Genomic DNA, 26,889 nt, shown 5'->3' on the forward strand with positions numbered 1-26,889 from the left:
GAAATTGCCTCTCTTGGCCTCACCTTGCCGAGAGGCAAGGCTGCCCTTAACAGCCACAAGGGACGCCTCGCGGTGGCTAGCGAAGGCTAGGCGAGGGTCGCCAACCTCAAACAAAGGAGAAAAAAAAAGAAATGAGAAAAAAAAATCAGAAAAAGAAATGATGAAAATACTCTTGTGGGTCCTTCTTTCTTTGAAATAAACATAATACTTTAGACTCATATTTATAATGATGTCTATTTTAAATTTTTATTTGAGAAATTTTTTTGAAATTTTTCCTTTGATCAACGACCTCGGCTCTCTCTTCTCTGCTCTGGGTTGGGCTGGACCGACCCAAATAATCTTTTGTTGTTTAAGCCTCGTTCATCAGTAATCAAAACGTCGTCGCTGGGAGCATCATCTTCTGTCCGTTGTCAGTTCAGTTCAGTTCTCTGAGTTGAGAGAGCGAGAGAGACTGACGAGAAAGCTCTTCGACCTCGCTTCGCTTCGCCATGGTGATCTCCCTCCCTCTCCCTCTCCCTCTCTCTCTCTTCTGATGACTGCTCCAGTCGGTGAGCTTCTTCACTGAACCTCTCGCATTTCCTTTTTCCAGGATTATTTGAAGACGGCGATTCCTTCGCAGCTCATCTCGGAGAGAGGCTCCAATCTCGTCGTCATCAACCCTGGTACTCCCACCCCTCTCTTCAGCCGAATCGAATAGTAAGCGCCTCGCTCGACCTTAGCTTGAACGTGCTCGTTCCTTGCTTTCCAGGTTCTGCGAACATCAGAGTGGGCCTCGCTCAGCAGGACGCGCCTTTCACCGCCCCTCATTGCATCGCCCGGTGCACCAGCCAGGTGCCCAAGCGAAACGTGCAAGATCAGGTCCGACCACGTTTCATGATTTCCTTTTTTACCCACTTGGTTTTTCGTGCCTGTCTGGTTTTGGCACTGCGGAATTGATGGGTTGTTGTTGCTTTGGAGTTTTTAGATGCTCAATTCTCAAGTTACGACGGCACAACACATGGAGCGAGAGAAGGCTTATGATATTGTGAGTTGACTTCTGTTGTTTGTTTTTAGTTGTGACGTGTGAAATGCCTCGAATGTTTTTGAAATTTTCTCAGAATTAACATGTGGATTAGTGTACCCCAGATAGCATCATTGTTGAAAATTCCGTTCTTGGATGAGGAGGTCACGAACAGCAGCTCTTTCCAGCGCAAGGTATGGAGATTCCGCTCTTGGTTGAGCTGCTCGATCGCTTCTGCTTAATCTTCAAAATGATATGGCAGATTAAGTCCCAACTTAATCTTCAAAGATTCCGTTCTTGGTTGAACTTCACTGTTTTCATGGTCCAATTATCTTTTTGTTCTCTCATTTGAGTTGGCTACTCGAAGGTTCAGTATTTTAAGGCAATTCTCTCAACTTGTTCTCTGTTTTCTTCATGAGGTATTCAAGATAATGAACTGTTTTGGTCTTTACAAGCACATTGTCCTCTCTTTGATGGTTAGTGAAGGACTTGAAAGATTTTTAATGCCTTTATCTTGACAACTTAAAATTTCTCCCCTTGTTCTGTGTAAATCTATACTGCATTGTCATCCAAGAGGAGACTGCAGAGTCATTGCCTACTTGGATCTAGTATATTCCTGAATTTTAGTACTGTAAGAGCTCAGTTCCTCCTTCCTGATAAATAAATAAAATTAAACCACCCAGCGCCGCCCAGAAAAAATGGAAGTCTGCCCAAACTAGGATGTCTATGTGTCTATGTAAGGATGTGTATATGATTGTCCTTTGCTGCCTTTTTTGTGTATTGTTTTGCATTCTTCAGTTTCTAATTTCTTCATGATATTTGTTATTGGAGTTCATTTGTGATTGTGTCAGGCATAGTGAAAGAAAAACTGACTTACCTGTTATACAGATGGGACGTGTTGACGCTTATAATCCACAGAATGGTAGGAAAGATTCAGTCTTTTCTTGGACGGATGTGTATGAGAGGCAAAGTTCGACTCTGGTAGCAGGTCTATATAATAACTATTTTTTTCTATTCATTGGCTAATGGTTTTTCTGAGTTAATTGGCTTCACTATGGCTCAGACCTTTTACCTTTCTCTTCTTACTTATGTTATCTGCTTCTACTTATTGATGTGTCATAGAATCAGAAACTGTGCTGTCAGATCATGGACTGCTTTGTCTATGCAAAGAAAAATGGCAACATAGTACTTATATTCCCTTGTATAAGATTTGATGTAGTATAGGCTTCTGTTGATTGAATTGTCATAACAATATAAGATTTTTAGCTTTTATCTGGGCTGGAGCATGTCTCCAATATACTAGATGCCTAGGATAACGAGACTCTACCCCGAAAAAGTGATCGTCTCTATGTCATTTTGGAACTAAGTAGAGAAACTGTGAGGTAGATATAAACTAAAAATTCCATATGATTGTTTTGTCTCTAAGTTGGAGTATCGGGGGTGTTAAGTAACATATGTTGAAATGGAAGCTGTCGTCCAAAATGTAGATAGCTAGCAGGATGGTGCACTCTGTCAATGTTTGGAACTTCTGACCATCGACCTTCAATTGTGTCTGAAGCTAATTTTATTGCAAATGCTTGTTCTGATAATTTCTTTGGTGAGCATACTATATAGTTCTGCCTCCTGTACAAAAGCGGCTGTAGCTGCTAATGTTTTTGAGCAGAAGCATCCAGCTTCAATGCTCCTAGCCTGTAGTCAGTCTACTAAAATTGTTCTGTTGGTTGTATCGGTGCCTTTGTTTGTCTAAGGATGTATGGAGTTGATAAGGTAATGGGTTGTATGTCATTATATTCTTGTTTATTCAAGGATATGTGGAGTTGGCTTTCAGCTAATAGAAAAGGTCTTGTCATTTTGTAAATAGTGAAGCTTGCTAAATGACCTAAAGAGTGAAAAGTGGAAGCAATCTTTTTTTTCCTCCCTGCAACTATGTGTCACCTGCATTTATTGTTGCGAAGCTATATGCATTGTCAAGGTTGTTTTTCATACACGAGTTGCGTAATGCAGTATGATTATTTTTCATGCTGATATTGAATCTGCAGAAAGTCTTTAGTTTGTGCTTTTGTATTTGACTTGCACCTCTGCTTTGCAGATAGCTTAGAGGATAAAGACTTGCCTAGTACTTCGTTGGCCCAACGTGAGGGAGGGCATATGGACTTAGGTCAACGTAAATACAGACCGTTCATTTGTGGTGAGGAATCTCTGAAAATATCACCCACAGAGCCTTACTGCTTCCGCCGTCCTATCCGAAGAGGTCATTTTAACATTTCGCAAGACTATCCTGTGCAGCAGGTGAGATTCCCTAAATATTACGCGTTGAAAGAAGTTGCTGTCTGATTATTACTGAGTTCCACTCTCACTCCTTGGAGGTACACATTAAGTACATTGCTTAGTTAGATTTGTTGGTATCTGTAGCCTCATCAGGAATCAATTCTAACCATCCAGCAAAACACCTGTAATATAAAGTATTGCATGCATTTGCTACGTGATATGATAGTTGTATGGATATGGTAAAGTAGAAAAAGAATGATATGGTAAGATCTTGCTCATCCCTATAATTTTGCTTTGCAGGTGTATGAGGATTTGCATACTCTCTGGGACTGGATGTTGGTGGAGAAATTGCATATACCCCAATCTGAAAGGAATATGTATTCTGCCGTTCTTGTAGTGCCAGAGACATTTGACAATCGCGGTACTTATTTGTTTTGCTTTCATTATGTTCATTTGCTTATATCCTCGAAGATTTTTCTATTGGTTTTTCTGCTTATGCATTTCATATGATCTCTGTATTGTAAGTGGATGCATGAATATATGGTCGAGTATAAATAGACAATTGGTGTTATGGTTTCTTCCCATGCTTTTTCTTCATTTTTTCTTGCGGTTCATTGGCTGATTTTACTTGGTTTATCTTTACGAATGGATTTTTTTTTTCCTATGATTGACAAGTAGTATACCATTGCTGTAGCTGAAGATAACTCCAAAAAAGGACCTTTAAGATCTTCAGTTAATGTAATGACAAACTTAAATTTGCTGGGATTAATGCTTTTTTGCGGATTTTGTTGCATCTTTTTGACAATTGTTTGCCTCTTCTTAAGCTGTAACACATGGAGCAGTAGTAAATTATAATGGTCCTTTTTGCTTCAGGAGTTTATACCAGGCGCAGTCTATGTGTGCCTGAAATAGAACTTTGGATATAAGGTTGAGTTGTATGTTTGATCTTATATAAACTTCTTCCCACCTTTTTTTTCAAGCACAATGGCGGTGTGTCAGATTCATATTGCAACATAGCATTTCTCTGAGAAAGCATAATATAGACTAGCTGTCGAAGAGTTATGGAGGATTGCCACCCCTGTTAAAATGATTCTCAATAAAAAACCTCTTCAAAAGTCAATGAATAAGTTGTGAAGTAAATCACTTATTTGCCTCTCCTATAAGCTAGTAACATATCCCTTTCTTTAATAACGCTGCTGCTGGAGTTGAATGGAATCCTTCAATCTCTTCTTCTCCTTGCTTTTGCTAACATGCATTCTTATCCATGCCCAGCGCTCATTCTTGACCGTGGCTGTTAGGATCGGATCCGGACTCTAGGATCTTATTTGAAACTTAAGAAATGATCCAAATCTTAAGTAGGACCTGAATTAGCTAGGATTTTTACATGGTTCTGATTGTGAGCTAAAAGTCATACGATCGATGCAATCCCACTTTTCCCACCGATCAAATCTTGACATACTTCAACCTTCAAAGTTGTATATCGTAATATCTATTTGATTGAATTATAGATCATTCTTGTGGAAGAAGTATATAAACTGTAAATTCACACCATTTGGAGGATTATCGTCACCCAATGGTCATAATTATTAAATTCACACGACTATTCAAGATATTTGTATTGTTGGTGTAATTTGAGGATCTTACGATCCACAACCTGATATTATGATTCGATCCCTTAGACACCTTCATCGTTCATAATTAGGATTCCGATCCTAACAACCTTTTTCTTACTATAGAAAGCTCAGCCAAGAAAGCACCAACAGTGCTAAAGCAGTGTTCCAGAAATCTCATGCCTTTGGGGTGTGTCTTAGTAGGTGATTTAACAACCTCCAGGGCATATTTACAAAGAAAACACCTAAACCAGAATTAAAGCCGTTCTGCATGTTACTGATTGTCAAAATGCTATTCTAGACTGCCTTCTTGTATAGGGAAAGAGAGCTACTATTGGAGAAACTTCCTTTACTATATCCGCCTTCATGGGAAATCAGCCTTCTCACTCAAATTTGTCTCAAATGACAGATTAGTGTATGGTTTGAACGAAAATACCTGCTAATAGAACAAGACCAAATGATCCTTATCTTCATTGCGATTCACACCCTCAAGATTGAAATGAAGAATGAAGAAATACAACACCGTCCCAATTCCCAATCTTAAGCGTTCCAAACGATATTCGATTTCCATCAGGTGCTGTAGTGACCAGTATACAAAAATCTCAAAATTGTGCTGGCTTGCTACAAGCCTTAAAAGAATCAGGCAATAACTGTTTTATGAGTGAATTTACACTTGAACCACCATGCCAGAAGGAGATAGAGTACTTTATATTCAATAGATTATGATGGATGAGCTATCCTTTTCAGATCAACTTCCAGTCTATAAGTGCTCCTGCTCCCTTCAATCATCCATACTATGCAAGAATTTCTGTTGTCTTAAGTAGTTCATCAGGGTTGAGACCGTGGTTTAGCTTAAGTAGTTAAAGAATTCTTCATTATCCCCATTATTGGGGTGAAATTCTGTAAGCTGAGACATGTTGCTGATGGAAGAGGTATTTACCTAGATTCGTCAGTGGATTCTTGGTCCTTAGTTCCATGCCTTTACAACCAGCTTGCGTTGTTTTCTTGTAAGTTTAGCTTTTTGCATTGAATACATGTATCCAGAATCTGGAGAATGGGTTCTTGGTTGTTTTTCTGCTTTTCTTGCCAGGGAATCTAGCAGATTCCAAATTGAATTTCTGATTTCTCTGGTTTTAAGCAGAAATTAAGGAAGTGCTTTCTATAGTGTTGCGGGATTTGCAATTTAGCTCAGCTGTGGTACACCAGGTTGGGAACCTTTCTGCCTTCCGATGACTTGCAGAAATTTATTCCCATTTATAACTGTGAATGATAATCAAAAACAGTATGAGCTCTTAGCATGCTTTACTGTTCCGATGACAATTCCCCACTATCACAAAATTGCTATAATTTTTATGGAGGTGAATTTTTTCTAACTGCATTACCAGATTATTTACAGCTGGTTTACTTTGCATGGCAATAACTTTTTCCAAACGCTTGCTTTTTTCTCTTCTGTACTCTTCATGCTCCAAATTGTGCATTGAGTCTCATGATGCGATCAGCGTCCTGGACAAATATTTAGGTGGCTATACATTCCCGCTGTTTTCTCCATTAGTGTACATTAGATATTATATTGACCTGTACTGATTTCTCAGGAAGGTCTTGCTGCAGCTTTTGGGAATGGTTTGTCAACTGCATGCATTGTAAATATTGGAGCTCAGGTGACATCAGTCATATGCATTGAGGTACTTGTGGTTCTTTTATTTTTTACCTCCGTTGCAGTACAAGTCTTGCTTTTGGTAATACAGATCAAATTCACCAGTAATTTTGACATAGATTGAACTTAGATATAACCTCCTTTCATAAATCAAAGGAAAAGAAAAATGAGCTATCCTTGTTTGTGTTCGTGTGTGCCCCGCGCCCAGAATAATTATTTGTGAAAGCCATATTGCCCAGTAATATGATGAAAGACAGTGCAGTTTCCACTTTCAACATCATTCTCGACTTGTTATCACCAATACCAGTAGTGAGATTGTTGTTCCTGCCTCCATGCTTATTTTTCCTCTTCGCTAGAAATTTCTTGTTCCACAATCTCTCATTTTGTTAATGATAGTGTCACCTTCAAATTAATGGATGAAAACTGAATCACAATGACTGAGAAATTCTGTTTAGGTTTGTATTGTGCCTATGGCACTCTCTTTTTCTGGACCATTAATGCTGCGTTTCATACGTCTGACTAACATTCTTCTGGTAAACAAATAACCCTTATGTGTGCCAATATTGTTTGAACAAAATGAAACAAATTAAATTTTGACACATTCTGCCTGGACTTTATATCTACTGATGACTTTAAAAACTATGATTTATCATGTTCCACTCATTTAATGAGGGAATCGTCTTTTTTAAATGTCAGGATGGAGTGTCTCTACCTACCTCCGAGAAGACATTGCCATTTGGTGGAGAGGTGCTGCTTAATATTTGTCATAGTTCTGGGCTTACTGCAGTATATCTGGATTAGCCTAGCTACCATCATATGCAGAATGTTTAAAGTTGATTTGTCTCACCACCTTACATACATTTTCTTGTAGCTTGTCAGGTCTGGCTATAATTATTTGGCTTCAGTCTCAATATAGGGAGTTTTTGACAAAAAATTTTTGTACTTGTTTCTTGAGATAACTTAATTCAGCCTGCAGGTTTATGTTATTTATCCCATATGTCTACTTTCTTGCTTCATTGGACTTGAAACTATTTCTTGAACATCAATGGTTATGATAGTGATGAGTAATGTGGTTTCAGGATATATCCAGATGCCTCTTATGGACCCAGAGGCATCATCAAACTTGGCCTCAAGTTCGCACAGACATGTTGACCAAACCTATAGACATGTTGATGCTAAATGAACTGAAAGAATCCTACTGTTACATCCAAGTGAGTCTGATTTGGGAATTAAGATTCAGTGTTCATAAAATTCCTATACTTGTGAGCACTAAAAAATTATAACTATGCTCCAGTTATAATGGGAGAAACCCCAAGTGAGAAAAGGGATTTATTGAGTTTACGAGCCATATATATGTATCACTCAATATGCAGAAACATGTGTTGCATGTTCTCTTTCAGACAAACTAAGTTTCTCAGACAAACTAAGTTTCTTGCTTACAGGAGGGGGAGGTTGATGCTGTGGCAGTTGTTCAGTCATATGAGGACGGGATGCCAGCTGCGTCTCATAGGACGAGGCTTACTGCTCTCAATGTATATTTCCTAAAATGAATTCTCATTTCTATGTTACTTTGCTTGCTAAATGTTTATCTGTTTAGAGATGGACTAATGGTTCTTTCCTAATTAGGTACCTCCTATGGGTTTGTTTTATCCGACGCTTTTGGTCCCAGATGTATATCCTCCACCACCTCGTTCTTGGTGAGTGAAATTATTTTGTTAAAAAAAACTTTTCAGAGAAAGTTTAATCGTGATAAACCTTCTCTACCACGGCTTCTCTACCGTGGTGATTGTTCTACCAGGTTTAATGATTATGAGGATATGCTAGAAGAAACATGGCATTTCGATTATCCCAGACGACCAGACATGGTGGATAGTCTGTATCCTGGTTTTAACATTGGATTGCCCATGTGGGACAGCTATCCGATGTTTCAGACAAAACCTAAGAAGGAAGAGAAGGTTGGCCTTGCTGAAGCAATCACTAGTAGTATTCTTTCAACTGGTAGGTCCTAACCAATTTCTTGAACTCTGCTTGCAGAATGTCATGTCTTATGAAAATCATAACTTTCTTATTGCTTTGACAGGGCGTATCGATCTCAAGAGAAAACTGTTCTGTAGCATACAGCTGGTGAGTCTCGTGCACACAGTGAGATGTTCTGTGAATTGCTATATATTGATTAGAAAAAATGACTCAATCTCGTGATTTAGATCGGTGGAGTAGCTCTGACTGAGGGTCTCATTCCTGCTGTGGAGGATAGGTTAGTTTTACTTATCCTTAGAACATTTGCAGAATCATGGTTTTGTGAGTATTCTGGTGCAGTGACAGGATTTCATGTTTGACTCTGTATAAACAGGTGTAAAGAGCCTTGTCTATGCTGAAAGAAAATCAATGAATTTGTTTACTGAAATCTGCTGGATTAATCCCTCCTCAAATCAAGATATTGGCCTCTTTTCTGGCAAATGTTTAGAGAAGGATCGCATTAATTCAGATAATGAGCTATTTACATTTATATTTCGAACTTATGAGTTCATGATATTCAAAACCTTAAGTTATTCTTCTATGTTAATATCTTTTATACTGTTGATTGTTTATCCTGTATTCGAGTGACCTTGTGGTTTTGACGGCTATATTGTATATGGCTTTAGTTTTGTGGGCTCTTTTTGAAAACGGGTTTTCATCCCCTTGGTGTCCTATAGTCGAACTTTTCTATCTATCAAGCAACCATCCTCTTAGGATTTGCAATGTCAGCTCGTGTTTATTTACATCCCATCCCATCCCAACCCACCAACCACCCCCCCAAACAAGAAAAGAAAAAGCAGAGAATGGTGTTTTCTTTTATTTTTTATGGTCTCTTCCATTTAAATAGGAGGATTTTTGTTTGGAGGACTTAAAAGTCCAAACATTGGGTCAATAATAATGTGTCTCAGTGCCAATAATGGACTCTGGCATCATTGCCCAGTAATTTGGTTTTATTTTTTTCCCAAAGAACATTTCCAATAGAAATTCCGAAGCCTAAATTCGTTCTCATTACTCATTGATTCTGTTGTTACAGGGTATTGCATGCAATTCCTTCAAATGAAGCAATTGATACAGTCGAGGTCAGTACACTCTTTCTTTGTCTTGTCGCTGTCGTGTTAAGTACTTCTTTGCTATATTTAGTTGTGGACTAGTCATGGAGATTAGTTGGTCATGCAGCTTATTTTCATATTATTGGCAACCACACGATAAGCGGCATAAATTAGCACAATGTTTACATATTAAATAGGTCGATTTGTGAATTTTTTTATTGCTAGAACAAAGGACTACATTCTATCTATGCTTCTTAGTTGTAGTTAACCAAATATCTTAAAACACATCTTATTCCAAGATTTTAGAGCCTTGGGTTTATTTGGACATACCATTTGTATCTCATGACTTGAGTTTGTCACCATTCCATATCATATGCTTTGAATAGTTTGTCATAAAGGTTAATGAGATGTGCAGTATTCTTAAGCTAGACTTACCAACAATGCATGTGAGGTGAAAATTCCAGTAGGACTAAATTTGTGCACTTTGGATTGAGCAAACTGACGTGTTGTCTTAAACAGGTTTTGCAATCAAGAACGCACCCTACTTTTGTGTCATGGAAAGGTGGAGCGGTAAGATAAGCATTGTCTCATAACATCTTCTCACTATTTTTTGCTGTAAGAAGATGAATTTTGACTAAGACTCTATCTGGCGAGTTGAACATGACTCATTTCGTTTCCTGCCTGATGGGGACTGGGAGCTGTTTAGTATAAGAAATTCTGTTGGTTTTAAATCAAAATATGCAGACATATTCGCCAACATCCCCTTTTAATCGGCCAATAATTATGGGGGTAAAGGCAAACATTGCATTTTCCAAAAGTACGTGCCTTGTTTAAATACAGCATCTTGAAGACACATGGAAAAGCTTCTTCAAAGAGAGACATGGCATGTTTCCATGGTAATCAAACCCGTCACATAATGTTGATGCTATCCTCAAGTTAAGACCTTGTCATGGTCTCTCGCATAATGGATTTGAACACTGGCTAACTTAAATATATTCACCAATATTCATGTCCATCATTTGAACTCGCAACTTCTTAGTGATGAGCTTACTTGGTTAAATTAAGTTGTAGCCTTTCTTAACTTGGTTGATTCTCAACCTATTAATTTGAAGTGCAACCTGAAAATTTTTGGGTCAAAATCTGATATTTCTCTCTAGTATTGAAAGACTATTGCTGGGAGTATTCTGATAGGTTAAATATTCTTACTGTGGCATGCTTTGTTCTCAACAGATTTTAGGAATTCTTGATATTGGCCGAGATGCTTGGATACATCGAATGGACTGGATTCACAATGGAGTCCATGTTGGTATCGGCAGGAAGTACAAGGACTCTTATTATGTCCAAGCACAAGCGACATGTTACATAAACTCTTGAAAGGTAAAACAATTGGGGCTCATAGCTACTCCCATTAAACTGGTCAGTGGACATACTCTTATTACGACTTTCCAGATAGTCTATGTTACTATTGCACTACTGGATGTTCGAAACTCCATTCGAGGACATTGATTGCTGATCTCAATGGGTCTAAGTGCACTCGTGTTTACGAGGCAGCACCAGATGTTGGAGTTTTAAATCATTTTCACTTGTGCAGCAGTTGCAGCCGGTGGTTTCCCCTTCTACGAGTTCTATGGGACGAGTTGCAAGCCTGTTAAGAATTGCAAGTGTCCGGTGTCTCATCCAAACGATTGCATAACGGCGGGGTGGTTATAACTGTTGCATTTCATTCCTTCGACTTCAGGTTTCTTATCATAGTTTGTACATCCTAATTAATATGGCTTCTTGTTGATAGTCGAGGTGGATCCGAAGTCGGGCTGGTTTTTTGGGACAAGGAAAGCTAGTGCTTCTTCTATGGCAATATCAGGCGGCTGGAAGGGTACTTGGTGATACTGATAGATTGCATTGCTCTCCTACTTCTTTTACCTTTAGACTACCTTGTTGCCCTAGGCAACAGTGGATCTTCAAAAGCTTGGATACCCTACATCCAAAAAAAGGGAAATTTATTCTGGCTAATGTACACCGTAACTATACAGTGTCGATAAATATAACTAATTTTACAACATCAAGAATTTCGCCTACCGAAAGACCCGTCGATGTTCGTCCAGCTGAATGTTTTTTCTTCGCGTGCTGCAATCGCCTACCAAAAGACCCGTCGATGTTCGTCTGGCTGAACTTCTTTCTTTCGTGTACTGCACTTTACGTATCTTCGCTTCGAATTTATGGAATGAATTTATTACGCTTCGAATCACCACGATCTCTTGAACTTCTAATGCTTTTCGAACTCTTGCATTTAGAACTTTTCGGACATTTAGTAAGTTAGTACTCTACTTTTTTTCAAAATAAAACCGAATTTTGAACATCTTTTTTCCTCATTATCTTTTTTTTTTTTCCTATTTCTCTCGCCACATGCAAAACGGGCGATTTCATGCTAATACAAAACACGAAGACACCAAAGCAAGTCCCAGTAGATAGGTACTCCTATTTTCACAAAATGAAGTTCCATAAATAAACAACCCTTTTTTCCTCGTTTTTCCTTTTGCACCCCCCGCTTTTGCTTTTCGCGCCATCCATTTTCCTAGTTTTGTTTTACCAACATTTTACGAGCCCAAAAAAAAAAAAAAAAAAAAAAGCGCCAAATCAAAATCCTACGTCATTGAAAAACTCCCCCTCGCGCCAAAAACACTCTTCTTCTTCTCCATTTCACGCCTCTCTGTGTGTGTCTCTCTCTCTGCAACGCAATGATTCACGACATGGACGATGCCGGCGAAATGTCGATCGAGCGAGCCGAGAAGATCGAGCGGATCCGTACGTGCTTCGGCCACGAGATGTCCACGCGCGACGTCTCCTCCGCTCTGTCCCAATCCCTGGACGACGTCGACGCCGCCATCGACCTCATCCTCCGTACCTGGAAGGTTCCGTTCAAAGTCAAGCGGGCTCTCGCCGGCGCCGGCGCTAGGATCTCGGCTGGAGTGAAACCGGAGCCGCGCGAAGAGCTGGAGGACCCGAAGGGTCCGGTCGATCCGTCGAGGATGTCCTTCGACGAGTTTCTGACGGCGACGAACACGAAAGTGGCGGCTGATGAGGATGAGTACTTCAGGATGGAGTCCAAGATAAAGGCTCGGGTAGAGGACTTCAGTCCTCTTTGGGTAGAGAAGTCCCATGCAAGTGAAGAAACGGCGTGTGAGCCGAGTAAGAGTGAAGTTGTCTCTGCGGAATCTGAAGTAGAGGCGGCATCATTCGAGAAGAATATAGTGAAAACAGAGCCTGATGTTGTCGGCAATGACAGGATGCTATCCAAAGAAAAAGCATGTGGTGGAGCACCGGAAAAACCCCAGCTGGTTCGGCTGTCGGAAGTGCGGGGAGCCGTTGATTTCTCGATGATGTCATTCGATGAGCCCCTCGTGGCCACTGATGAGGAGTACCTGAGGAGCCAGAGCATAAAGACGGAGAGAATGGGTCAGGTAAAGGGTGAAACTGACTCTGTTCGTGTGGAGAAGGCAACTGGGAGAGAAGAAAAGGGTTTGGTTAGTGGAGAGAAAATGGTACCTGATGCCAAAGAGGTAGGGATGGGGTCTGATGAGGGATGTATCAGGAATCAGGATATGCAGGGGACTGCTATAGGATCAGGAGTTGATAGATCATCTCAGAGGACCATAGTCAAGGCGGAGCCAGATTTTGTCACCGTTGCAGAAAGTAGGGTGCCAAGAGCAGAGGAAAAGGAGATACTACGCGGCGATTTGCAAGTCCAGCCCTGGGATGGTAAGAAAGATGTTAATCCCAAAAAGAGGAAAGACATGGATGTAGACGACGCAATAGATGCAACTCCAATTAATTGGGCTAAACCGAAGCTTAAGCTGGAGAACCACATGCCGGGGTTGGACCAACTGGGGCTGAAACCCTCCAGTCTGAAAAGCAGAGTCGTTGAAGATAGGAGTGTTAGTTGTGTGGTTGTGGAAGATGCTGATTTTGCATTAGAGCCATGCTGGCATTTGGTGGGAAGGAGCGTGATCAATGGGGTTTCGACCACCAAAGGAAGGAAATTAATTGACAATGAGATCATCCATTTCAATTTTCCTACCGTGAACTCAAGGAATTATTCACAATGGATAGTTCGTTTCTCTACTAAAAGACATGGGGAGGTTAGCAACGTTTCTTAAAAAATTGATTTTTTGTTCTCCATTATCTTTGTAGATTTTTGGTACTCAACTTAGTATTTTTTTTTTTTCTGCTGCACATTCCCTGCCTTTCTTTAATAAATAGTGAGCACAGACAGATGAAGTAATTCAATTGATTTTTGGTACATCATCCCTGTCTCCTGCTAGTGGTTTCGCTTTGTTGTCGTCGACTGTAGTTTTTTCTTTTGGTGCTTTTGTCCATCAGCTAGTTTTGTCAGTACCTTACTTGGATTGTTATGAGATCATGAGAATGCGCACTTTTGCCTGGTTGATAATTTTGTGTATGCTCTGATTAATAATTAGATTGGTCGGCTTGAAATGGCGTGGGCAAAATGCATTCTTCCCCTTGTGAAATCTTCAAAGGTGAAGGTTTGTGGTCGCTGCATAGCTGCCCCAGCAAACATGTACATAGGGCAGGAAATAATGTTGTATGTAAGGTGAATGTCTTATCCTATTGCCAGAAAGTTTATTATGTATGAGCTTCAATTTAAAAAAATAAAATAACTGTCTGACATTTCAGTTCTGCTGTCCTATTTGTGAAGCTTTTATATGCACAATTCTGTTTTCACCAATGATCGCAAGTCGTCGTGGAGGCTAGATGATCCATCCAACATTGACTCCACTGAATATCCTCTATTGACCCTATTCAAGTTGTTGAAAATCAAACCTTTTCGAGAGGTAATCCTTCCCTATTTGTGGTCCTCATCTCTTTGAAGTTCGTCATCAATCGTGTAGCATCATCATTTAATCTCTACTTTGGTTTATCCAGGCTGCGTACAACCCAGAAGAACTCAATACTGGGAAATGTTTGGTAAATCTCAACCTGTGTAAAGTTACCACCTTCTGTTGTTTTCCTCTCTTGTGAATACATAAAACATTAATTGCTCAAATGAGTACAGATATACCGAGTGAATTGTTTTCTATGACGGAACGCACATTGTATTGAGCCTTGACATACTTGATACTATGGAAAAACCGAATGCCCCCAAGTGTTCACTTGTCTTAGAATTTTCCCAAAGTAACTAGAAGAATCAGCTTTATCAAAAGTTCCAAAATACGAGATATACTTGCAAAATGAGTACATTTGCATGCATGGTTCTGAGTCCTGACAAGACGTCGAGTTTTCATGTCTTTAAATTTAACTGTTTGTTATTGATCAAAACAGGGAAATACAAATCCAACCGTGCCAGCATTGCCTCTGGCCATGACAAGAAAGGCTGGCCAGAAGTGTCTGGAAGAAAATAAGGATGAGCAAGCCATCTCTGAGGCAGCCTTAACCAAGATTATCGGTTCTGCAGGTGTATATGACTTGGAGGTAAAACGCAACATGTTATATATTTTTCTAGTTTTTCCATTGTAAAATCTCTTCTCAATTCTATCAATGAACTTTCTAGGAGTTGGAGCCCCCAGACACCCTTATGTGTACCCTTAAGCCATACCAGAAGGAAGCGCTTTACTGGATGTCACGGCAAGAGAACCAAACGTATGTTGATGCAGGGAATGCCACAAAAACTCTTAATCCTTGCTGGGCAGAATACCGTCTATACGATGAGTATGTGTTTTACCTAAAAAAATTGTTAGCTTTGCACTTCATTTATGTTAAGAATATGGGACGCCAGGATGCTATAACCATTTGACCCGAAATTTTGCAGGGCGGCCTCTTCTATATATGTAAATGTATGCTCCGGTGAAGCAACCACACAATTTCCAGATGCTCAGGAAATGACTAGAGGAGGGGTCAGTTTTTCACTTCTGCATCTTGCACTCATTATGTTGCCTTGCAAATGCAAAAGTAGGGGAGGTTTCTGACTTTGTAAATTGTAGATATTAGCAGATGCAATGGGGCTTGGGAAGACAGTGATGACAATTGCTTTAATACATGCAAGACCAAGCAGGCGACATCCAGATGCTAACAAATTTTTCATGGAGGGTGCTGATGACATTGATAACACAAAGAAAAGGAAGAGAGATTCAAGTATAAGAAACACACAAAAAGTAAAAGGTGGCACTCTTATTATATGTCCAATGGCCCTACTGGGCCAGTGGAAGGTGAGCTCTCTTGAAACATCTTCGTTTATTTCTTGTCTCTTTTGCTCGACATTGATAGACACCTAAAACGGGCATCTATAAGCTTGATCTTAAGTTTGCTATCTTGTACTCCTTGAAAGGGCAATATGTAAGTATTCCTTCTGTTGACTTCCTCAGGATGAGCTCGAAACTCATTCGAAGCCGGAAAGCATGTCAATTTTTGTTCACTATGGTGGGGATAAGACAAATGATCCCAGAGTTTTCTCAGGATATGATGTAGTCCTGACTACATATGGTGTCTTGACAGCTGCTTATAAGCATGTGAGATTGCATCTCTTAAAACTCATCTTTTGGCTATCTTCAACCATGTAAAACCCCTTCCCCAACCTGATGTTGAATAACGAAAGTAATAATAGAGTGATTCAAATTCCATCTCAGGATCAAGATGACAGCATTTTCCACCGAGTTGAATGGTATAGGGTAGTTTTGGATGAAGCTCATACAATTAAATCTTGGATGACCCAAGGTGCTCAGGCTGCCTTTGCTTTGCTCTCACATTTTCGGTGGTGTCTCACTGGAACCCCCATTCAGGTCTGTTCTGTTACCTAGGTGGATTCATGCTTTGCCATGCACAACTGGTTATAAACAACCGACCTTTGGTAAATTTGCAGAATAACTTACAAGATCTCTACAGTCTTATCCATTTCTTGCGTGTTGAGCCATGGTGCAACTGGGCATGGTATGTGTTCATACTGTTATAGTGTTAACTATATTTAATTCATACTTCCTTTTGATTTCTGTGGACCAATTGTAGTTATGGTTATCATTTGCTTAAAACCTCAGGCTTTTTATCAAAATGGGAGCTCTCCAAGATACAAATGCCATTGTCATTTGTACCTCATAACCGTGTTCATCATATTTATTCCTTATTAGGTGGAAGAAACGTATACAAAGTCCTTATGAAAGTGGAGATGGAAGAGGGATAAAGCTGGTTAGAATAATATTGAACTCTCTGATGTTGAGGCGAACTAAAGAAAGCAAAGATAAAGAAGGAAGGTGATCAAACCGATGCTCACGTAGTCTTACTTTTTCAGATTCAGATGAGTGATTTCATATCATATCCTAATATTTTGATGCTTCTCATTCAGGCCGATACTTACTCTCCCTCCGACTGATATACAAACTATTGAATGTGAACAATCAGAAGCAGAACAGGACTTCTATGATGCGCTCTTCAGGAGATCTAAAGTAAGTCTCACTATTGTGATTACATTAGTGTGCATGTTAGCTTAGATGAATTAGTTATATTCCACAGGCCTGATGCATGAGAGGATAATTCGATCCAAGTATTATTGAACTTTTATTTTAGTGTCAGCAGTTTCTTCTAGTGACAGCTTTAGCCAGAGTATTCTCTCTTATTAGCCGCTAACATTCTTTTGCAAAATAAAAACAGGTACGGTTTGATCAATTTGTAGCACAGGGCAAGGTTCTTCACAATTATGCATCTATCCTTGAACTTCTACTTCGATTGAGGCAGTGCTGCAACCATCCATTCCTTGTCATGAGGTATTAATAGACTCAAAAAATTTTCCTTTTTGTTGGTTTGTGCATGAATGCTTTTTTGTTTTTTTTGACACGTCATTGGATGCGCAGCCGAAGTGATTCCCAGCAGTATGCAGATTTGAACAAGCTTGCAAGAAAGTTCCTTGATATGAATCCCCATACGGCCTCCTGTAATCAGATAGTTCCATCTAGAGCCTATGTAGAAGAGGTAGTTGACGGCATCCGACGGGGCGAAAATACAGAGTGCCCAATTTGCCTCGAGTCAGCAGATGATCCTGTGCTCACACCTTGTGCTCATAGGATGTGCAGGGAATGCCTTTTGTCAAGCTGGCTTACACATAGCTCTGGCCTGTGCCCAATCTGTCGCCAAATGCTGAGGAAAACCGATCTTATTACGTGCCCGACAGAAAGCCAGTTCAGAGTTGATGTTGAAAAGAACTGGAAGGAATCTTCCAAGGTGTCGAAGCTTTTAGATTGCCTGGAAAAAATTAGGCAGACAGGCTCTGGCGAGAAGAGCATTGTGTTCAGCCAATGGACTTCATTTATGGATCTCCTGGAGATACCACTAAAGAGAAGAAAATTTGGGCACCTGAGATTCGACGGGAAACTTTCGCAGAAGCAAAGGGAGAGGATCTTGAAGGAATTCAACGAGACAAATGACAAAATGGTAAGGCTGATTAGAACACCTTGTGATCATCCTGCTGTGACACTTGACCAGTTGTTTGTACTGATTCCTGTTCCTTTGCTTGCTCATAAAATTCAGATACTTCTGATGTCTCTTAGAGCTGGTGGGGTAGGTTTGAACTTAACTGCTGCTTCTCATGTCTTTCTCATGGTACGTTTTGAGATAGTTTTCACCTACTTGAGTCACCCACTACAACTAGAAAATCTATGAACCAGTCATTTTACACAAATTAATCTTGCTCATACATGTAGGATCCATGGTGGAATCCTGCCGTAGAAGAGCAAGCAATCATGAGAATTCACCGCATTGGACAAAAACGCATTGTTTCAGTTAGAAGATTCATTGTCAAGGTGAGTTTGCTGTTTGTACGTATTCTCTCCTACGGGAATTGATCAAGCTATGGTGTCAAAACACGTAGCAGGTACATCGAAGAATTTAAACGTATGTGTCAGACCAAGCTTTGAGCTTGCCAGCTCAACACTTTCCCCCTTTCATACGCTGTCTGTGTCTGAACGCTGAACAACCACGTACTGTTATGCCATGAATGTTAGTCTAAGACAGATTCCGAAGGAACTTAGCTTCGTGGGGGGTCAACTTATGAAAAGCGGTCCAACTTAATTAGGTAGTCCTAGTTCCACCAAAAAAATGGAAAAATTAGGTAGTCCTAGTATAAATAAACCATGAAGTCCCATTCATCCAGTCCAATCCAACTTCAAGCTTGATATTTCCCAATTGAACTGTAGGTTTGAATCTGTGATTAAAGAAAAACACCAATTTCAAAACGAAAATTAGTTCTGTCAAATTAGAATGATGTCAGTTGAAACTGAAAATTGTGCAGGACACGGTGGAGGAGCGAATGCAGCAAGTTCAAGCGAGGAAACAGCGACTGATCGCCGGTGCCCTCACCGACGAGGAGGTCCGGTCTGCTAGACTGGAGGAGCTGAAGATGCTCTTCAGATAGGTAAAAGAAAAAAAAAGAGTGTGTGAAGAAAATTCCAAGTCCTCTTTACTTTTTTAATTAATCTTCCTGTAGTTTATTATAACGAGGAAATTCATGCTGACACCTGTGGTCTGAAGATTGGATTTCAGCTTTTGACTATTTAAGATGGCATCATTAACTTATGGCATAGGATGAAAGGGTTGTTTTTTTCGTAGATTTTGGACGGATCTTATTCCATTGGTCAAAAGCTGAATCTCTGAATTGAGAAATAGAATACTTTCCCCTTGTTCCTCCGCCGTTGCGTTGTTCTTGTGTTGCATCTTCTTTTCTGTTGTTGACTTGTAAGATCTAGAACTGTTCTCGGGAATATTCTCGAAAGTTTGTATTTTTCCAATGGTTGGACTGGCCGGATCATGACAAAAAGGGCACCTTGGAAAATACAGCACACATGCCATGTGAATGGTCTTGGATGCTCGCAATATACACGGACCAGCAAAAATTTCCTAAAGTTGTAGGGAGCTCTTTAAGAAAGTTTAAACCGAAAAGGGCGAAATACTACATAGTCTATTTTTCAACTTTAATTACGGTTCACACATCAAAGATTCTCCTTACGTTTTTGGAAATTTGTGATTATCCTCGCTTTCTATAATGGATTTTAGTTTAATCTCGTCTACACGTAATTTAATCGATTTGTCATTTTATTTTTCAAATGTATGGTTACCTTTCCTTCCGTCAACAAGGCTTGTTCTGTTCGATAGACCTGTGGTCATGCCTCCCTTTCTCCACCTTGTGCGCCGTTATTGTTCCTTGGAAGTCCTTGCCGACCTTCGATATGACTAGTGGGCCATGGCCGACGTGGCCTTGGAGATCACGAGCGGTGGGTCGAGGCCAAGATTGTGGGTCTCACCTTTGCGATCGGTGAAATAATCTCACCGCAAAGATAGACAAGGATGGCGGGAGAGGCGTGAGGGGGAGAGGGTGTCCTTATGGGCTCTGGCATGAGGCTATGGCTGCGAGGGTGTGTGTGTGTCTCTCTCTCAAGAGAAAGTATTAAGTGGTCACTTAGTACCATATCATATGCTGACTAGGGAGAGAGCGAGAGAATGGGAGAGATTTTGGAGATGCAAAATGGATGTTTTGAGATTTTACGAGGTTATTTGAAATACTGAGCAAAATTGAGGATGATTTTTGCAATTAATTCAAAAGAAATATACGAAAATGTAACACGGGGTTAGGGCTTGCCGTATGTTATCGTTGCCCTTATAATATTTTCAGTATATTCAATGAGTGAGTGAAATTCGCGTTCACAAAAAAGTCAAATACGTTTTTGGGTTCAGCCGTTGAATTTCGAAATCGAAATCGCCCGATCAAGCCGTGCCACGTGGAGCGCCACATGATAAGGTCCCATCCGACGTGTCTTCTTCGTCGGAGGTATCAAGAAGAAGGAGACGAGGGAGTCTTCGAGGCTGGGGCAATAATTGGTCAAAATCTGGTGGTGGTGGTGGTGGTGATGGTACGTGACGAGGGGAAAATCAGTGGACGCACCTGGATTTACATAAGTCCAGCGAGGTTGAACCGTTCGATCTCGTGGGGCCCCCCCCGTTCGATTCCCAACAATCCAACGGGTCGTGGTCGATTCCAACAATAACCTAGACATCGTGAGAGGGAGAGGGGCGGTGGGGTCGGTCGGTTAGAAAAGCGTGGGCAGTTCGTTCGGAGCGGAGTTGCTTAGAATTTTTCGCGGCTTTTGACGACGCTATCCCTTGTCTCTCAGAACGGCTTGTCGGCTCGGCTCCGCGCCGCTTGACGACAATCACTTGAATGCCCTTAATGCCTTTGGGAGCCGTTTCCAACTTCCTCGTCCTCGCCGAGTTTTGCGTAAGCGTGGAGTGGAGGCGAGATTATGTATTCCGCCCTTTTTGGAGATGATCTGGTGTTTGCCAATCTTCAATTCCTCCATTTTTTGTTTGACGTTCTAAAATTATGCGGGTCCTTATACCATAAGGGAAGTTCGATTATAAATATTTGTTGTCATTCGGATAACACTTTCTCCGCCATTACTTAAGGCCCGTTTGGTTCGACTTTGAAGGATTTATTTTTGGAAAAATACAAAGACCTTTGGACTAACGGGATTTTTCAAAATACAAATAATGTTTGGTAAAGTATATTTTCAAAACACTTGAGGATTCAACTTTGATTAAAATGGTGTTTGGAAATATTACATTTGCAAAGCACTTTTGCTTTTGTTTTTTTATTAAAAAAAAAACCCTCGAAACCGGCTAAGGAGCGGCGGTCGACCGCCGGCCGGGGAGGCCAACTCGCCACCGCCAGCTTCTCCGATTGCATTCCAATGGTTTGCTACCGGCTTGCACATGGCCTTATTTGGAAAGGTTAGGGTTTTTAAGAAAACTGTTGTAATTATAAAAGTGTAGCGATGGTAAAATTAAAAGAAAAAAAAATCTATTTGCATTTCGAAAATGCAGCATTCTAAAGTACTTCTGAACCTGCTTTGAGCTAAAGGCCTTTGGATATGCAAGTGAATTTCCCCAAAAGTTGTCCAAAACATTTGGCAAACGCCATTTGTATTTAGCCAAAGGACTTTGAGGCCTTAAAATCCCTTGTAAATGCTGAACAAAACAAGGCCTTACTATGCTCAACAATAACCAACTTAATGATCCAATGGTCAATGCAAATATATGAAGACAAGATGTCAAGTTTCATCAAGTACGCGAGCCATCGACATGGTAATTCAACTGAATAATTCCTATTCTCTAAGTGGTTCCCTTCAAATGGTTCGTGATTCAAATCCGATGAGTCTAGGATTGAAATTTGAGACAACCCACATTAAAAGAGGTTTATTTCAAGCTGGCACTTCGATAGGTCGGGATTACAAGCCGGGCCATCCCAAGATGTCCTCTCTGATGTTGATCCGCTACTTTGATGCAGAGTTGTTGAGTAAGGATGATGCGACATTACAGTCGACGGACCCGTAAGTCCAACATATTCGATGATAGGATATGATGTCCCTATACCAACGCTAAGGGGAGCAGTTATGTGGCCCACCGCATCACATATCGTCACCGTAGTGTAGTAAAAGTTTATTATATCGATAGAGTAAAGATTTGTTAATTTATATCGTACGAATCATTGTATTCATATAAGTTATCCGTATCGTCATCGCTAAAAGGTTTCAACATAATTGTAGAACTGCTTTGATCCTGGTTTGGATTTTTGCTCGTCGCGAATTCACGTTGCTCTCCAATCGGATCAAAAAGAATCTGTTGGCAGCTAATTCAAACTTTACCTTTTAAAACCTCCGAGGACAAAAAGGTCAGACTACCAATTCTTTTCTTCATCGAAAAGCCGAGCTCCGAAAGAGGAGGGAGGAAAAAGCCCTCGTCGCAGCTCGGGAGCCTAGCCGAGCCGCTTGCGCCGACTCTCGTCCGAACAAACTTCCGTTCCAACTCTACCTTTGATTTGACGCTTTCATGGACCCCACCTCTCTCTCTCTCTCTCTCTCTCTCTCTCTCTCTAACGTGCCTACCACAAGCCCCCCCGTCTCCTCTCTCTCTTTATATAACCTTCTCTCTCTCTCATCTCTGTCATCCTCAACCTCCATTTTCCCTTCCCACATTTCATCTCTGTAGACCATAGATTTCTCCCCCGACCCATCGCGCTTCGCCCTTCGATCGCCCTCGCCCCCCATGGCCGACAAGACCAGAAGCGTCGCCGGCGGAAGGCGCCAGTCCAGCCGGCTCCAGCGGCGCGCCCCGGCGTCCCTCCAGATCGCCAGCCCGGCCTCGCAGCAGTGGAACGTCGCGATCCCCCTCCTCTCGCCCCTCGCGGCCTCCCCGACCTCGCCGCCGACGAGGCTCGCCGACCGGTCGTCGGCGCCGGCCAAGCCCAGGGAGGACCCGAGGGCCGCAGCCGATCCGGAGAAGAAGCCGGTGCTGGCGTTCAAGAAGTGGCAGCACCCGGCGGCCCCGTTCTGCTACGAGCCGGGCCCGCTGAAGCCGTCGTTCGTCCCGGTGTGACCCGGTTTTCTCCGTGTATAGAAGAAAGGATGAATCTGTCTTTAGGGGGGTCCTGTGATTAGATCTGACGGTGCTCGTGCGCTTCCTGAAAAAGCGCGAGCGATTAACTTCAATGTAATTAAGAGATTATGTATCAATATCATAACCCAACTTCTTTAGCTCCTGCTTCTGTAATCAATCACCAAATCTGACCCGCCATGTATGTAGATAATTTGATTTTTAGTGGGGGGGAAATCACGTCTTTTCACTCAGCAGTGATTTTGTTGATTGGTCTATTGAAGCATTGTTACATCCATCATTTTGCTTAATTATTTTTTTTTGGTAAGGATCATTTTGCTTAATTATTTCATTTTCTTAAAAATGAAAAATCTGGGGCATTGCTGTTCTTCAAATTTATTTGCCAAATACGGTTAATGTATTACTCGTGCTCGCTTGCTCGCTCATTGTGCGCGCGAAACACATGCCTGAAGTGATTTTATGTGTGGATTCATTTGAGATAAGATCTATTTTGAGTCAATTCTTTTGAAAAAATGATCACATTTCAGATCCTTACTTGAAATATTCTCTGTCGAATCAACGATTATGGTAGCATCTCGAGAAAAAAATAACACCAGAGACAGTCAGAGTGAGGATTGGGTCAGTGTGAGGAATGGGTAAGAGAGAAGGATCTAGAGGGCTACCCAATGATATATGTTTGGCGCGGTCCAATTGGGTCAACCAAAACAAAAATTATAACTCATAGACGATTCTTTACTGACATTAATTGCTCTCAGATTCTCATATTTGAACCAATAAATTTTGGGATTTTCATTTCTTTGTCAACGGATGAAGAGAGAAGAATAAAAGTAAATGAGGCTGTATTTTTAACTAAAAATTAATGATTTAGTGAACATTTTTCTAAAAATAATCGTTTGTACGGGGAAAGACCCGACCAACCTACTCAGAGCCAGAGGGCGAGCTTTATTGTGGATAATAAAAATATTTTTGATTGACTAATTATTTCAAGCGATACAAAAATCATATTTAAAAAAAAATTCAAATTATTCATTGTTCACGAAACAAAAGGTGACAAATGGGAAAAAAGCAAAGAAATCTGACCGTATTTGGAATATCTAAATATTGGCTCGCGCCTTATTTAAGAACGGTCGGGAGTGATCTTATCGAATTTAAACATACTAGAGGAGTTCTTAGCATAAATAGATTTCATCCCAATTCAAGCACATACAAACAAGAAGGGGTCGGTCACGAAATTCTAGTCAAAGGAAATCTAGATGCTGGTGATACCTTTATTTCTATTTAATCTTCCTTTTCTTTTCTTTTTTTCATATTAACAAAGCTGAGCTCGTCCCCACCACTTTCTCCACGCTTTGCTTGGTCCACACAAAGACCCGGAGATGAGATCTGTTCTTCGTGTGGGGGTTTGAATGGTCATAGGAAAAAGACAAAAAGCTAAGCGACAAATGTTTGACAATCAATAAGGGATGGGGGGAAAGGGTGATATAGTAATATAGTATCCCATCACCATTCACAAACCACATTATATAATTTGAAAATTAATTCCCCAAAAAAATATAAAAAAAAAGTAGAAAAAAAGAAAAGAAAAAAAGATATTCCGAGACCCATTTTTACGTTTGCTTTCCGTTGTCCGACGCAGGACCATACAAAGGAACGGTCTTTCTAGTCTATTTCTAGCCATCCCTTTCGATAGTATTAGAAAAATAACGTTATTCCTTCTATAAGAACGCTTTTATGGCCACCGAAGTTGGCGATCAAAAGTTTGTGGAAAAGGGAACCCACTCGTATCTGCCCGAAAGCACCTAAAGGTTGCAGTTCAATTATGTAGGAATGATTGCATCCATCCACTCTGTGAAACAATTTAGCTGAAAAAAACTACAAAGGAAAGTGTTAAACTTGTCGTGCGAATGTCAGCTGAGTCCTAAAATTTGCAGTTCGATCGGTTTAATCCTAAATATTTTGACGATTTGCCAACGTAGCAGTTTTTCCGATTAATTTTATCCAGAAATCGCTAAAGTGAACACCATTCGTCCTACTTTGGCACCGACGGTCTTGAGGTGGACAATTTTTGTAATTTTTATTTTAGATATTTCTAAATTGTTTTATATGTTTTTTTCTTCTTTTTTTTTTTTTTCGTTGTGGTAGGCGAGAAACGCTGGCGAGTGTTATGGCCCTTAGGGTAGATGTGACGGTGTGCCATACCGGATTGCCGGCAATGATTGCACCACTATGCCAGCTATTTCCTAAGTAAATTGATCGGAAGGACCGTGTTAGGAATTTCGCGTAAAAAGTTTAGGATTAAATTAGTCAGATTAAAATGTTTAAGATTGAATTAACATCACACAATAAATTTGGGATTGATTTGGTAATTTTTCACCTTTTTTTCTATTATTAAATTCCGGAAGCTAGATAATAATATATTTGTTTTTTTGTCAATAGAAGCTTGATAATATGGAAAGCCAAAAGCTTCAACCGTAAATTGAGACACGGAGGCCCCCCTACTGACACCTTTATCTAGCGCAAGCATACCCAATAAAAGTTACCATCGCACCGCATTTGGGGAAAATGGAATAGAAAGTCGCACTTATCGTCTAAATCATGCATTGTTTTCAATATGATTTTTGTAGGTATCGAGGTATGGGGGTGACAACTCCCAGCCTAACTCGAGAGATATATGATGAGAAAGCTACACGGAAGCCATTAAGAAAAACTAGAGATCGAGCCAAACTGAACTTGAAACGAATGCGAGCGGACACATTTTTATTCTTTTTCAATGAAAATTGCTTTTTAAGAAATTGACACGAAATTGATTACCAGCCGGACAGCTAATTTTAGTCCATTCAGTAGCAGAAAATTATGGTCATTGTCCGAACAAGTGAGGCCACACCTACTAAAGCAACCCTCAGTAGTTGTCGACCAATCTGGCTCATCTAGATCAACAGACAGCACCCTTCCTACCCCAAGTCACACCGAGATTTTTATCTCATTTTTTGCTTCCCCAACTACTGTTTCAGAAGAAGTAAAGTGGAATGTCTAGCAATAGAGAAAAAAGGGGACTTAGAAAATTTGTGAATTTATTCTTAAATTTTGATTAATATGTTTCAAATTAGTGTAGAACAACATGAATTGAATTTGAAATACCAAACAGTGCGATGTCTAGAATGAGTTTTGGAAATTCTATAATTTTGAGATTTTGCATTGATGCTAGGAACCTTGAATCAAAGCTTTTTTATTGAAAGAATCAAGCATTTGGCAATCACTGATGTGGGAGCATCCGACACATCGAAACCATCTTTAAGTTCTAATCCGATTCCGTTGGCAAGTCTAAGAACATCGTTGTTCATTCAGGCCAAAATCGATTTCGGTTATAACCACTATTGTGGATCAACCCTGGAGATGCCGACATGAAGGCTAGTACCCGAGTAACCGATTTAGAAGTTACTGACACCTAACCCAGACAACTAAGCTCGATTTTTCTAAGATAGTTGCTGATTTTGTTGAGAACCAATAATATACCAGTGAGGGACTTATCTAAGTTATTTCCCTAGTCATTTGGAGACTTCCCATGATGATTATCTGTCGGTCCAGCCTTGTGGACAAGATTGTTGAAGAAGTGCTATCCTTCTAGTTGTCTTTAATTGGGAAAAAGGACACTTTTAATGTCAAAAGTTGTGTAAGGAGATTAGTTTGACGTCAAAAGTTTCATTCGGATCACTTAAGTACCAAGTTTAAAAAAAAAAAAGATCATTTTGTTGCCAAGCCCTATTTGATCCGTCGAAAATCTGATGTGATATTATTTTAGTAATATTTCAAGCTAACATGGCTCTAGTGAGATCCAATAAGCAATTAAAAAAG

General features: G+C 40.4%; 3 protein-coding genes across 4 annotated transcripts; all 3 read left to right on the plus strand.

Annotated features, from left to right (window-relative positions):
• Positions 1–383: 383 nt before the first annotated feature.
• On the plus strand, positions 384–11,563 carry LOC115733424 (actin-related protein 9-like). The gene is made up of 21 exons (XM_048285302.1): positions 384–491; positions 590–662; positions 749–858; positions 965–1,024; positions 1,126–1,194; positions 1,889–1,988; positions 3,090–3,289; positions 3,569–3,689; positions 6,020–6,084; positions 6,471–6,560; positions 7,229–7,279; positions 7,612–7,743; positions 7,975–8,064; positions 8,159–8,229; positions 8,331–8,530; positions 8,613–8,656; positions 8,737–8,786; positions 9,582–9,627; positions 10,117–10,167; positions 10,828–10,974; positions 11,145–11,563. The coding sequence occupies exons 1-20, from the start codon at positions 489–491 to the stop codon at positions 10,969–10,971; spliced, it is 1,770 nt and encodes a 589-aa protein (XP_048141259.1). The 5' UTR covers positions 384–488; the 3' UTR covers positions 10,972–10,974; positions 11,145–11,563.
• Positions 11,564–12,254: 691 nt separating this feature from the next.
• On the plus strand, positions 12,255–19,281 carry LOC115727016 (DNA repair protein RAD5B). Of its 2 annotated transcripts, none has more exons than XM_030657126.2 (19): positions 12,255–12,603; positions 12,766–13,733; positions 14,073–14,206; positions 14,312–14,447; positions 14,539–14,601; positions 14,935–15,084; positions 15,164–15,321; positions 15,422–15,506; positions 15,594–15,818; positions 15,975–16,118; positions 16,236–16,388; positions 16,469–16,536; positions 16,731–16,853; positions 16,946–17,045; positions 17,251–17,363; positions 17,451–18,027; positions 18,124–18,195; positions 18,297–18,395; positions 18,884–19,281. In XM_030657126.2, the coding sequence occupies exons 1-19, from the start codon at positions 12,333–12,335 to the stop codon at positions 19,004–19,006; spliced, it is 3,762 nt and encodes a 1,253-aa protein (XP_030512986.1). In that variant the 5' UTR covers positions 12,255–12,332; the 3' UTR covers positions 19,007–19,281. The 2 variants fall into 2 exon arrangements, with proteins under 2 accessions (XP_030512986.1, XP_048130546.1); XM_048274589.1 differs by having other exon boundaries at positions 14,539–14,580.
• Positions 19,282–22,645: 3,364 nt separating this feature from the next.
• Positions 22,646–23,132, plus strand: LOC115727021 (uncharacterized protein At4g14450, chloroplastic-like). The gene has a single exon (XM_030657132.2). The coding sequence runs from the start codon at positions 22,690–22,692 to the stop codon at positions 23,017–23,019; it is 330 nt and encodes a 109-aa protein (XP_030512992.1). The 5' UTR covers positions 22,646–22,689; the 3' UTR covers positions 23,020–23,132.
• The last annotated feature ends 3,757 nt before the right edge of the window (positions 23,133–26,889 follow it).

This window comes from Rhodamnia argentea, chromosome 1 (genome assembly GCF_020921035.1).
Source record: "Rhodamnia argentea isolate NSW1041297 chromosome 1, ASM2092103v1, whole genome shotgun sequence".
NCBI classification, from domain to species: Eukaryota; Viridiplantae; Streptophyta; class Magnoliopsida; order Myrtales; family Myrtaceae; genus Rhodamnia; species Rhodamnia argentea.

Coding starts and splice junctions, on each gene's coding strand:
- LOC115727016 (XM_030657126.2), top strand. CDS start 12,333: ATGATTCACGACATGGACGATGCCGGCGAAATGTCGATCGAGCGAGCC. Junction 14,207..14,311: donor GAAATAATGTTGTATGTAAG/GTGAATGTCTTA, acceptor CTATTTGTGAAG/CTTTTATATGCACAATTCTG. Junction 15,085..15,163: donor CAGGTGTATATGACTTGGAG/GTAAAACGCAAC, acceptor TGAACTTTCTAG/GAGTTGGAGCCCCCAGACAC.
- LOC115727021 (XM_030657132.2), top strand. CDS start 22,690: ATGGCCGACAAGACCAGAAGCGTCGCCGGCGGAAGGCGCCAGTCCAGC.
- LOC115733424 (XM_048285302.1), top strand. Junction 8,787..9,581: donor ATTCCTGCTGTGGAGGATAG/GTTAGTTTTACT, acceptor CTGTTGTTACAG/GGTATTGCATGCAATTCCTT. Junction 9,628..10,116: donor AAGCAATTGATACAGTCGAG/GTCAGTACACTC, acceptor TGTCTTAAACAG/GTTTTGCAATCAAGAACGCA.